General features: G+C 34.8%; 2 protein-coding genes across 11 annotated transcripts in view; one reads left to right on the top strand and one right to left on the bottom strand.

Annotated features, from left to right (window-relative positions):
• The window catches only part of MARCHF1 (membrane associated ring-CH-type finger 1), a 906,067-nt gene that overhangs the window by 172,956 nt on the left and 718,808 nt on the right, over window positions 1-14,303 (bottom strand). The window lies entirely within an intron of this gene.
• Window positions 10,497-11,261, top strand: LOC104650040 (26S proteasome regulatory subunit 7-like). The gene has a single exon (XM_010330573.3). The coding sequence runs from the start codon at window positions 10,554-10,556 to the stop codon at window positions 11,259-11,261; it is 708 nt and encodes a 235-aa protein (XP_010328875.3). The 5' UTR covers window positions 10,497-10,553.

The following is a 14,303-nucleotide window of genomic DNA, read 5'->3' as shown; positions in this document are numbered from 1 at the left end:
TCAAATGTGTTAAGATAGTACCCCCTACCCCACCATCACCACCACCACCACCACCACCATCAACAACAAAAAACAATAGAGAAAAAAAAAGTAAAAGAAAGTTGTGCTCTAATCTCATTTGGAACTACAGTGCAGAAAATGTTAAAAAATTAGTGTATATTTGATAGTAGCATATATCTTTGATACATGAGCAGTGTTTTACTAAAATTCCCAAAGAATAGAAAAAAATAGAATTTATTTCAGGTTTTAAAAAATCAGAAACCTTGTCAACACAGTCCGTTAATTAGTACATTGAAAGAGACAAATACTATGATTTTATAATTAAATTCTGAAAAGATATTTGACAAACTTTGGCAGTCTTACTCTAACATAAGCTCCAAGTATACTCCTTATAGTAATAAAGACAATATTCTAAAAAAAATACAAAATATAATTCTAACTGGTAAAATACAGAAACTATAAAGATTATAGGACTTATATTGGGGTGCTTGCTATTATTATTCAACTTGTCTTAGAATTTTTAGCAAATATAACAAGGAAATGGAGTATTTGGTAGAAAAGATGTTGAAAAAGAAGCAATAAAACAATTCTTTTCTATTAATGACATAGTATCTTAGAAATCCCAAGTGTCTCTGGTTAAGAAACAAAACTTCTGTAGTTAAATAGACTTTAGTACAGTCATTAGATATAGGACAATTATATCATGGTAGAGTCTACTAGATTTCCTAAAATCTCTTGCAATGAATAATAACTGAATATACATCTTCACAGTGGCATTACATCTCCCAGCCGTTCTTTGATTACAGGTTGCCTAAGATCAGACTCCCTCCAACGAGACGTGACCAGAACTAACAATTGTCAATTTCCTGCCTGCCACCTGAATCTCCGATGCAATTTCTTATAACTTTTTTCCTACTACTCTAAACTGGGATGGAACCATCAGGGCAAGGCAGAAATTCACCTAACAAAGATGGTAGAGCTGAATTCTTGTAGGCCTTTGAGTGACCAAATAATGAAAAGCCTTCTGTCAACTTGTAGTATATACCCTAAACTGTCATCAGAGAGAAAAAAAAAATGTATTTCTTGTGAACCATTACATTTATTTATTTATTTATTTATTTATTATAATACTGTGTCTATCCTAAAGGAAACACTATAAAATCAATAGCTTTCTCTTAGCAATAAATATCCAGAAATGTAATAATGAAAACAAAAACTACAAAACACTTAGCAATAAATTTAACAAGGACGTGAAATTTTATTCAAAAATATATTCTATAAAATCTTACTGAGAAGCATAAATAGTCATCTGAACAAATGAAAGTACTATATTTGATGGGAAGATAATTTTCTGATGTATAAACCCTTCACAAATTGACATATGAGTGGAATGTAGTTCCAATTAAATCTCCAATAGAATTTATTTCTTGTTTTCTGGAGAAGAAAGAAGATAGATAAAATGATCTTAAAGAACAATGATCTTAAAGAACACATACAAAAAAAAAGAGAGAAATATCTGAGAATAGTCAAGAAAATAATTTTAAAAAGGAGAGTTTCTTATGCTAGGCATTGCACATATTAAAAGTCACTATGATTTAGTCAATATGGTACTGGCATAGAAATTAACCAAAAGATCAGTGTAATCAAGAATAGAAAATCCAGAAATAGATGTAAGAACATCACATATAGAAATTATTTTCAGTCAGTATTGAGGATAGTGGATATAATAAATGTTGCTGGACAACTGGCTGTCTATGTGGAAGAAAAAGCCAGGCCCCCATCACTTAGCATGTATAATCATAGAGTCCCGATGGAACAAAGTCTTAAATGTTAAAATTAAAAATAAAACTTTGAAATAATTCTAAATTACAAATTCAGTCTTGGGGTGGGTGAGATTTACATAGCTAAGACAGGAACTGGAAACTATAAGTCATTGGTATATTTTATTACCTTCTGTCTGGGAAAATATAAAAAGTCAAAGTGAGTAAACAATTGTGTTAGAAAACAATGAAACACAAAAGACTGATAAAATTTAATGTCTAGAATATGCAAAATGGTTTTGTTTATTCACAAAAGAGACGACAGAAAGGAACACAATAGAAAAAACGAGCAAGAGCTAGAGACAGAAATTCCCACAAAAAAAGAACTACAGATTGTCAATAAATACATGGCAAGATGCTCAAAATCACGAGCTGTCAGCAAAATGTGAATTAAACTAATAACAAAACATTGCTTTTTACTTATCACAATGAAAAAATTTAATAGTAATGGCTTCTGTTGCTGATGGGAATAGGAAGAATGAGTACTCTCAAAAATTGCTATTAGAAATGTGATTTTTTTCTGCAGAATCATTGAAAAAACATCTGGCAACATATATTGAAATTAAAAATATCAATTCATGCAGTAATTTCACTCTTGGGAATCTCTCCCTGAGAAATACAAGCACTAGTACATAAAACCATGTGAATGAGGGCACTTAATACAACTCTGTTTTAAACTAAAAAAAAAAAAAATCCTAGCAATAAAGATGTGACAGTTGTTAAGTTAATGTCTCAAAACTTTAAACCCACCCTTCTAACTTCTGTTCTGGGCTGGGACTCCACAACCCACTTTTCTCTTTTGTCATCTGACTTCCTACTAACCTCTGCTTATGGGGGGGTGGGGGTTGCAGGGGTCCACAGGGAAACTAGAAGGCCAGAAAAGGAAAACAGGATTTGTTCCATCTATTTGATTTGTATAGGCTTCTTGTGTTTGCAACATCCTAGAAATGCTTCTTCACTCTGGGAGTTAGTTGCAATCCCCTCCTGTAGCTGCAGCTGGCAGCGGGATACAGCGTTTCTAACATCTTCAGAAACAGGCTCATTTCACTCTTTTGAAGACCAGCTGGTCGATTCTTTTCCAAGAGGTTTGAGTTCCAGTTCCATGGGGCCCTCCTCCAAGCTTTTAATAATTTTAATTTCCTTCCCTTGTTCACCGAGCCCTACGGAGGATGGTTGCTTCCTACGATTCCTGTCTTTGTAACATCTTTGTGTTCTTTTTTTTTTTTTTCCAATTACCTAGTTAATGATCTTTTACAGCCATGGAATACATCTTTATATTAAATTATCTGTGTTAAAACAAAAGGCATCATTTCTCTCTCGACTAATAGAATAAACGATGCTCATCAATAAAGAATGGTTAAGTAATTTATAGTAGAGCCAGACCTTATAGTAGACTGCCAAATATGCAGTCATAAAGAAAAATGAATTGGATCTCTGGCATCTGAGAGATTTCCATAAGACAACTTCGAGAGTGGAAGGTAAAGAGAAGTGGAATAATATGATTCTTTGTAAAACATACCAGGATAGAACCTCTATAAGTATATCTGTATGCACATGTTTGTGTGTAGACATGCAGCTATATATGACTATATGAGCATGGAAAGGGTTGTGCAAAACTATATTAACATGAGTTTTTGGGTAGAGTGGCAGGGGGAAGGAAGAGAGAAAATCCAGCAGAAGGGGAAAGAAGAAAAGACAGGAGATGGAGTGGGGCAGGGAATCTTAAAAAGCCAAAGAGGATGTTAGATCTCTGTTTGTGTAAAATTATATATGGGTATGATGTGCATACAGAAATTATAATGAAAATATAAAGTTATATCTTTCTCTATTGGCAAATGATAATGTTCATGATATATTGTTAAAGTTATAAAGTTACAGGAAATGTGTAGAGGAAAACTCCATTTCTTTAAAAATAGATTATATATAAAGAGTAATTCCATTAATTTAAAAACAAACAGAACCCCTAAATATGTTCACGTATTTACAGATATATGTTTGATTGAGCAGAAATATGTTAATCCAGAGTTGGCTATTAACACAGCAATCTGTGCACAAAGGTTACCTTTAGTCCTTAGCTTGGTGGGATTGATGGGGAGGAGTCAGGCCCATGGGAATAGTCTAGCATTTTCTTTAAACAACTTTGTGTTTAAAGTTTTCTTTTAGGCCGGGCATGGTGGCTCACACCTGTAATCCCAGCACTTTGGGAGGCCAAAATGGGAGGATAGCTTGAGCCCAGGAGTTCAAGACCAGCCTGGGAAACATGGTGATACCTAATCTCTAATTTTAAAAAATACAAAAGAAACTAAATTTAAAAGATTTACTTGTTTTCCATAATATTTTAAACAATAAAACATCTAATTAAGAAACTTTAAAAAACAAAAATGGCAAAATTAGCCTTACTCAATAGGGTATATATCATAAAGGTATATACATATGTGTGTGTGTGTGTGTGTGTGTGTGTGTTGTGTGTGTGTGTTGTGTGTGTGTGTGTCATCAAAAATAGCTGCAAGAAAAAAATGTTTATATTTTCCAAGAGAATAGAGGACTTGTATTGTAAAGGCACTAAATTATTTACATAGTCAAATGGGATTGGTAGAAAAATCACAAGATTTGTAGTTACAATGCTTGCATTAGAATTGCAGCTTCATGACTAACCATGTGATGGTAAGAAAATCATGAGCCTTCTCTACCTCTAGCTTGCTGAACTTGCAAAATAGGTGTAAAGGCACCTGCATGTTTATCTTATGGAATTTTTGTCTAAGCAAACATGATAAACTTTGGAAAAGTACATTTCAAATTGTAAAGCACTATATAAATATAAACTAGGATTATTATATTTAGATGCACTAGAAAGATAAGGACAATTCTTTGTAAGTTGTCACATTTATTATTAAATTTTGCATTACATAGAAATTTCTATAAACACTCCTAATTTTCTTAAAAATGAGCATATCATTCCCTAAATATCAAATATGATGGCTAAACTTACTAATCTCTTTATTTGGCTTGATCAGTATAATAAGTCTAGCAATTGTGACCAGAAGGCTATTTTAAAGGTACATCTATACACCTCTAAGGACTTTTCTCTAAGTACAAGGCCACTAATTTGAAAAGTGATGACCATTCAAAGACTATCCTATAAAAAGAAGATAGATATCACAACAAGCCATCTGAATTTTGGTACAGATATTAGGTTGGTGCCAAAGTTATTGCAATTTTTGCTATTACATGCAATGGCAAAACTGCAATTACTTTTGCACCAACATAATATATTATGTACTTACACATTTATTAACCATGATCATGAATATAAGTTGTATTTATAATTCAGCAGCACAAATAATTGTATTGGATATGAAATAATATAAAAAATATCTGGAGAGTTCCCTTTTCTCCCTAAAAAATATCATTCAAAAGGATGCCCTTGCTCTACACACTTATAAAAGACTCTCTACTGAAATTATAATTCCTAGCAAGAGAATCAAATAATTTTTTTTTTAAGTTTGCACACTCTTGTACTGAAAACGTTTCAAATAGACTCTAATTTGGGTGAAAAGAAAAAGAATATAGTAAAGTGATCACTGGCTAAATTGTCAAAGCACCATGGAAAAGGCCTTGAGGAATGAATTCACACGTCTTTATAGTTATGAAAGGACAGAAAATAAGAGTATTCAATGATTGCTAAAATGCAGAAAGTGATTATTTTACTTCAATTGCTTGTATGAAAAGGTGACTGCTTTTTTTAAAGTAATATATAGTCAGGTCAGCATAAGCTTTTAGTGTAATACTTGTTGAACCTTTATAAAAGATGCTATATGGGCAGGTTTATTTTTCCCACAATTCTGTTTTACATGACTATGTTCATATAAGAACAGAAAGCTTGCCACACGTCTGGTTGTGTTTTAGATGATCAGAGGTATGGCAAACTTCTTAATAAGACAAACAAGAAGTTTTGTAAATGACATGTATTTTTTCATATTAGACATGTAATTTACAAACTCCTTCTCTCACAGTAGTCTTCTTAAGATCGCCCAAAGAAAATCTGCCAGCAGTTTTCATTCTGTAAATTTAATTTTCCAAAACAAAATGTAAAGACCCATTGCTTATTAATTAATTCACTCTTTCTTCCTATAAGTGCTTGACATTCCACTGAGTTTTAGTGTCTTTATTTCTTTCTGTTGGAAATGCCAGTTGCAGTAATAATTGAAGCATCATATGTTCATTTGTGTTTCAAATGTTATTTTCACAGGTGTGCTAGACATATCTTCCATTAGTCTTTGTAGATCCATGTCCCACTCTTCTTCACCCCACTCTGTGCCCAGGAGGCACACCTGGTTGGATCTCACCAACGCTGCTTTGCTCCTGGCTTTCAGTTTCATTCTACCAATGAGAATTAATGCAGACTCCCTGTAGGAGATTACAAGAATGGAAGAGAGTGAGTTTAGAGTAATTATCCCTTCCTTGAGGGATCAACATGAGCTAACTTTGTCCTTCAATTGGAGGTCTCAGTATTTGTCAGGTAGCTTTCTACAAAAACGGATGACTTTCTCTGAGTTCTGGGAAATGTTCCTTCTCCTTGGTTTTTTCAAGACTGTGGGTGTTAACCACTTACTACTATTTCTACTCATGGGTTATGCAACTATTCCTTATATTTTCAACATACCCTGCTTATACTCATTGTAAATTGACTAATAACTCTCCCCAAATTATCCAATTTGGAAATGCCATCTGTTTCTTTCTAGACCCTGATGGATAAAAGTCATTTTTAGTATTGTGTAGTCTTATCATTATTATTAATTTTTGCTATTTTTGTCACATTGGTAACTTAGAAAGTTACTTTGGAGGTATAATTATATTTTATTAATCAGAGTCTTCAGTGACTTGAAAACCTATCAAGTACCTTTCAAACCACTTTTTGTATAAGACTTGTATTATTTTCTTCTGTGGGTTTAAGATGGGAGATGTGCTTGTAAAACAGTCCACACGTTAGAGACCAAACATTTAATATCTGCTGCATGGTGGGATGTTTTCATTAGTGTTTTTCATCCTCCATGCTATTAAAAGCACTTTAATGGCCACATATCTCTTAAGACTGTGACGGAATTTGGAGGCTAGGTTTTTTACTAAATTCTGGAATCGGATTAAAAAATTCTAAAACCCTCATGGCTCAAACATACAAGTTTGTGTATATATGCAATAGCTTTCTTATGAAAAAAATAGAAAGTTGTATATTGGTGGCAATCTAGATAATACGTCTGGTAACTGGAGGCATAAAATTTAAAATACTAGATGCTTTATGATCTGAACAAAACAAATGCTTAGGCAAATTTATCATTCATATAAAGGTTGGTAATCCATCCTTTTATATTTGTGGAAGTGCTTCACTCACTTGCGAGGTTGTTACTTCAAGCTCTTTTGTTCCAGTCTCGTGCCTGACTTCTCCTCTTGCTACTCACTCCATCATTCAGCTTCTTCCCATTCCTCCCTTGTGTCAGTGATAGATAAATAAGGGATATGAAATTTTAACCTTTGGATATACACTTTCTGGCTCTATAAAATAGCTTAGGATTCATATGAAAATGTCCTGGTTGAAAAATTGATGCAGGACTTAGATACGGATCACAACAAAGTGCCAGGACAGCTGATGCTGCTTGTGTTTCAGGTTTTGACCTCTGTGTCACTGACTTATGGTTGGTCCATTTCTGACAGTCCCTGGTTATGTAACAATAGTGGCCTACCTGGAAGTCTAGAGTCACAAGTCTTAAGACAACATTTAATGGAGCTCTTCTAGGAGCCTGAAAAGCAACCTTAGTTTTTGTATGAATACAAATTCCATACATCATGGAAAAAAAAAAAAAAAAAAAACACCCACACAGCTGAATTGTTTCTAAATTACTAATCCTCTTGTTTCCACAGCAGCTTCAACTCATCTCCTTTCCCTTTATCATTTTCTGTCTCTCTTCATTATTTAGAGTATCCCCTTATTAAGCTACTTTTTAAAAAACAAAATAAATTTAACTTGCACTCTAGATAATAATTTTAGAATTATTGTCCATTATTATTGGATTAATTATTGGACAAATTGTAGAAGGTAGGAAAATAAACGACCACTTAAGGGCCTATGGAAACATCAAATTTAATCTTTTCACACATCCACTTTCTTGGATCTAAGAGGAAATAAATAGAAATGTCACTGGAGAATTATTATTTCATATAGTATTTTAACTAACAAATAAAAAGTTTGCCAGAATGCCTCGGTCCAAATCCCAATTATACCACTTGCAGTGCAAGCCTAGGTCAGTTACTTATCCATTAACAAGTTGTTTATGCATCTGTAGAATGCTGATAATAGTACCGTCCTCTCAATACTGCTGCAAGAATTAAAAAGTAAATGGGATAAAGTGTTTAGCATGGAACATAATGTGCTGTACAAATGGGAGCATAACTAATCTTGAATTTTATGTGAACTTTATGTCTTGTCTGTATACAGCCTGTATGCCCGTACATTAAAGATACAGCTGTTAGAAGTTCTGAAGGCATTTATTTTAAATATAAAAATAGTTTCAGAAATATGCTATAAAATATTTATCAATAAAATTAAAACCACCCCCTTTAGATCTCACCTGTGGGTAGTGGGAGAGGTGTGAGGCCCCGATAAGGATAAGAGCAGTGTAGAACAGGATGTCTGCCTCAGACTTTCACCTGGATGGTACAACCAAAGCCTCAGTGAACCTTGGTCACTTCTAGAAAAGTCTTAATAAATTGGCAATACATAATGAAAATATGTGTCTATCCTGAACAGGTGGAGGAAATGAAGACATGAAAAAGCAGATACATCACAAGCCAATAATAATAACAAGGCTGGGCACGGTGGCTCACGCCTGTAATCACAACACTTTGGGAGGCCGAGGCAGGTGGATCACCGGAGGTCAGGAGTTCAAGACCAGCCTGACCAACATGGAGAAAGCCTGTCTCTACTAAAAATACAAAATTAGCTAGGCATGGTGGCACACACCTGTTATCCCAGCCACTAGGGAAGCTGAGGCAGGAGAATAACTTGAACTTGGGAGGCGGAGATTGTGGTGAGCTAAGATTGCGCCATTGCACTGCAGCCTGGGCAACCAGACTGAAACTCCATCTCAAAATAATAATAATAATAACAATAACAAGAAACAACAAATAAGCACAACAATAAATTTGCAGTCAGATTGTATGTGGTTCAAACTATAAATCAGTTCACTACCCACAGTCTATGTAACCTTGAGCCAGTTGATTCACGTTTCAGTGTCTCATGTTATTCTTTCACTGGGTTTTTAATAGTTAGAAATATTATACATACAGGGTTCAGTAGGATTTCTGGAACATATTTCCATAAAAATGGAATATTTAACCATTCAACTTCCATGAAAAACCCAATTCTCCATTACACATAGAGGCCTTTCCAAATAAATATGCAATGTAAGTTAAAACATCGTGTGTGCTATGCAATTTGCTATGCAAATACTCCAGTTCCAATTCTATCTACTGCACTCAAACTTCTTTTAGATAGAAATCCTGGTGACTCACTGTCCATAAATAGTTATTACTGCTAATTAAATCAGTTTGGGGGTAAGTGTACATGTATTACTCTGCCACCATTACTTAATAAACTGTTTTTCAATGGAAGGGACTATATTTCCATTACATTTATTCTCTTTAACACAATACCTGCCTAGAATATCACAGATGTTTCATAAATTAAGCAGGATTATTTATAATTCTACATGTTGGTTTCAGAGACATATTAGCATAGTAATTCTTGAGAATAGTAGGCAGCAAGTATCTGACAATTTACATGCCATTTTATTTTATTTTTATTGTTTTTGTTTTTTAAGACAGGGTCTTGCTTTGTCACCCAGGCTGAATACAGTGCATGGTTCACTGCATTCACCACCTCCCAGGTTAAAGTGATTCTCCCACCTTAGCCTCACAAGTAATTAGGACTACAGGCACATGCCACCTTTTTTAAAACTTTTTATTTTTTGTGGAGGCGAGGTTTTGCTGTCTTGTCCAGGCTGGTTTTGAACTCCTGGCTTCAAGTAATTTTCCTTAGCCTCCTAAAGTGCTGGGATTATAAGCATGAGCCATTGCACCCAACCAACACATTTATTCATGAATAATTTATTTGATTTTATTTTTATAGAAAAAAGCCACATCTGTTTTTAAAATGTGTCTAAATTAGAAGTCACAAATGTAAAACACCATTGACTGGATTTTGGTCATAATATATTGTAATTTGGATTTAATATACAATATTATCACCTCTACCCTATGGTACTATTTATGAATGTTTGGGAGCAGTATTGGATTAATCAGAGGCAATCATATCTTGACCTAGGATGATGAGCTGAAATTTTAAAAAGACTGCAAGACTTTAAAAAGACAGTGGCCTGACGTGCTCTAAAAGTGTAACCTGAAATTCTAGCATTGTAAGCTATACTGCACCTATATTAGTTGAAGCAAAGGTATTATCTTTTGTATATTCGTGCTTCTTTGGGTTTATAAAGTGTTTCTATGACTTCTACCACCCAGATGCAACAATCTAAAGAAGCTGAATTTTAATATCAGTGGAAATTACTGAGATCCAATATATGTACATATTACAACAGAAAAGACTATTAACTTTTAATAGTCTTAGTGATCTAAGAGTTGGACCTTAGTGATCAAGTGGCACCTACTGACATTGAAGAAGGGATGAGAGTGGGTGTGGACAGAAATAAATATCAAATACACATTCCATTGCCTCCTAAGATTGACCCAACAGTTACCATGATGCAGGTGGAGGAAAAACCTGATGTCACATACAGTGATGTTGGTGGCTGTAAGGAACAGATTGAGAAATTGCGAGAAGTAGTTGAAACCCCATTACTTCATCCAGAGAGGTTTGTGAACCTTGGCATTGAGCCTCCCAAAGGTGTGCTGCTCTTTGGTCCACCTGGTACAGGCAAGACACTCTGTGCACGGGCAGTTGCCAACCTGACTGATGCATGCTTCATTCGAGTTATTGGATCTGAACTTGTACAGAAATATGTCAGTGAGGGGGCTCGAATGGTTCGTGAGCTCTTTGAAATGGCCAGAACAAAAAAAGCCTGCCTTATCTTCTTTGATGAAATTGATGCTATTGGAGGGGCTCGGTTTGATGATGGTGCTGGAGGTGACAATGAAGTGCAGAGAACAATGTTGGAACTGATCAATCAGCTTGATGGTTTTGATCCTCGAGGCAATATTAAAGTGCTAATGGCCACTAACAGACCTGATACTTTGGATCCAGCACTGATGAGGCCAGGGAGATTGGATAGAAAAATTGAATTTAGCTTGCCTGATCTAGAGGGTCGGACCCACATCTTCAAGATTCACGCACTCTATGGGGTGAACAAAAATCAACACTTCCTAGATATCTAGTTACAATAAATATAGTTGAGGAAGGGGGCAACTTACTTTCTAAAATTTTTGACAAACATAAAAAATGTAAAGAACAGAATTTTCATCAAGATAATGCATAAAGATGGATATGTGCTGTCATCAAAATATTGGTAGTCCAAAATAAAGCAGTATAAGTAAATTATTGTTTACTACCAGGAAAATCCATATGCTTATGTAACTAGCTTCTGAAAGTCCTTACGGAAGAACAAAATTGAACTTTTATGATGGTTCTTTACTTGGCAACATGTTCTAGGAGGCATCTTAAATCTGATAAATGTGATTCAATTTATGTTTTTTAAAAAACAACAAAACAAGTATTCAATATATGTGATTATTCAGATTCAGTCCTAATTTTAAAAATAAATTTCAGACTACAAAATACACAATGTTATGTTTATTTGTACTGAGTAACTTGCAAATTGCCTCTTGAGTATAGGCAAGGGTCATTTCATGGCTTTCCAGATGATAATATTGACATTCTTATATGTCGATGCCAGACAGAATTACAGTTAAGTTAGAATTAGACATCCTGCAAACCCGACAAAGTCATTATTCCTATAAAACATAAACAGAAGCCGCCGGGCGCGGTGGCTCAAGCCTGTAATCCCAGCACTTTGGGAGGCCGAGGCGGGTGGATCACGAGGTCGATAGATCGAGACCATCCTGGTCAACATGGTGAAACCCCGTCTCTACTAAAAGTGCAAAAAATTAGCTGGGCATGGTGGCACGTGCCTGTAATCCCAGCTACTCAGGAGGCTGAGGCAGGAGAATTGCCTGACCCCAGGAGGCGGAGGTTGCGGTGAGCCGAGATCGCGCCATTGCACTCCAGCCTGGGTAACAAGAGTGAAACTCCGTCTCAAAAAAAAAAAAAAAAACATAAACAGAAGCTCAATTTATAAAAAGGTATAGAGAATTAATAATGTTAAATTATTATTAATATACTCCTTTTGCTGAGGAGTCCAGAGGACATACTGATGTGTTTGTTTTTGCAGTGGTGTTGACTCATTTGCAGGATAGCAGCTCCACACCCGTGACTGGTCCTTCAGGGACCAGTGGGAAAATCACCTGTGGGTGGCTGGTAGGGGTGGAGTGCAGCCATGTGCAAAACAGTCTCACCTAGCAATCAAAAAGCACACGGAACTGTCAAAGTTTGAGTTGGTTGTTGAACAACAACGCTAATTAACTCCACAAACCATTACAAATCTAGAAATATTTTATTTGTAGTTATTCCAAATAGGCAAATTAGTAATCTTCTTACAGAGGTTATTGGCCACATAAGAATAAACATTTTAGTTTAACAACATATATTAATTTACAATGTCTGTAGAAAATTATAAATGTTATAGAGTGGCATAACATTATAGTTTATTTGAGTAAGAAGTTCAAATTTCAAGAATTACAAGAAGGCATGATAAAAATAGTGGCACATCCCAGGCAATGTGGTGAAACCCCATCTCCATAAAAAATACAAAAAAGTTAACTGGGTGTGGTGGCATGTGCCTGTAGTCCCAGCTACTCAGGAGGCTAACGTGGGAGGATGGCTTGAGTCCAGGAGGTGGAAACTGAAGTGAGCTATGATTGTGCCGCTGCACTCCAGCTTGTGAGACAAACTGAGACACTGTCTCCAAAAAAAAAAAATAATAATAATAGTGACGTAAAAAGAAAATAGGAACAAAAACTATGGTAATACAGAAAGTAATGAATTCAAGTGATAATGACTTATACATTTTCCGTTCAATAAGTACTTCAAAATTAATTTAAAAATTAACACTGTAGCTTTTCATAGTCAATGGTTATAAAAGAGTAAAGAACAGCATGCCAGGGCACAGATCTCTTCAGAAAGCTCCAAGTTCCAGTGTTGGATCTATTATTTGTCAATGAGCTCTGCAATCTTGGAAAAGTTATTTAACCTTTCTTGCCTGTTTATCTTTAGGTACCTTTTGTGAAAGAATTAAATGAGGTATTTTATGTAATTTTTTTTAGTCCAACATAGCAGTTAATGTTTGTTTTTGCTAATTTTTATTAAACAACCATGTTTAGGATGAAATAATTTTTTTATGGTTTCCAGTCATCTTCTAATAATGTAAAATTGTAATAAATTGATGAGAAATATAAGCTACTACTTATCTTTACCTTTTTTTCTTTTTAGTCTTTTTTAGAACAGTTTTGGGTATAGAGATTTCCCTTATATCCCCCATCCTGACATATACGCAGCCTCCCTCACTATCAAAATTTTGTCCCATTTGTTACAATTCATGAATGTACACTGACACATTATCACCCAAAGTCTGTAGCATTCACTTGTGTTCTATATTCTACTGGCTTTGACAAATGTATGATAACACGTACCCATATTGTAGTATCATACTGTTAATAGTTTGACTTTCCTAAAAATCTGCTGTGCTCTGCCTATTCATCCCTCTCTCCCCCAACCTCTGGCAGCCACTGATTCTTTTACTGTATGCATAGTTTTGTCTTTTTAAGCATGTCATATAGTTGAAATAAGAAGGATGTAGTCTTTTCAGATTGACTTCTTTCACTTAGTAATACGCATTTAAGTCTTCTACATGTTTTTCATGGCTCAACAGATCTTTTTTTAGGTACTTAATATTGCATTGTCTGGATGTGCCACATTTATTTATTTATTCACCTAGTGAAAGACAGCTTGTTGTTCTTAAAGCTCTGACAGTTATCAACAAAGCTGCTACATACATTCATGGTAGGTTTTTATTAGGGATACATTTTCAATTCATTTGGTTGAATCCCAAGAATAGCACAATTACTGGACTGTAGAAGAGTAGGTTTAGTAAGAAACTCACAAACTGTCTTCTAAATTGGCTGTACCATTTGGGGTTTCCACCAGCAATAAATGAGAGTTCCTGTTACTCCACATCCTTGCTACATTTGGTGTTGTTAGTGTTTTGGGTTTGGCCATTTTAATAGATGGATACTGATATTGTTTTAATTTGTAATTTCCTAATGACATGAAATGTCAAACATCTCTTCACATGCTTCTTTGCC

This window comes from Saimiri boliviensis, chromosome 3 (assembly GCF_048565385.1).
Source record: "Saimiri boliviensis isolate mSaiBol1 chromosome 3, mSaiBol1.pri, whole genome shotgun sequence".
In the NCBI taxonomy this organism is placed as follows: domain Eukaryota; kingdom Metazoa; phylum Chordata; class Mammalia; order Primates; family Cebidae; genus Saimiri; species Saimiri boliviensis.
The sequence above is the reverse complement of the archived record's forward strand: the minus strand, read 5'-3'. Positions and strand labels throughout refer to the sequence as shown.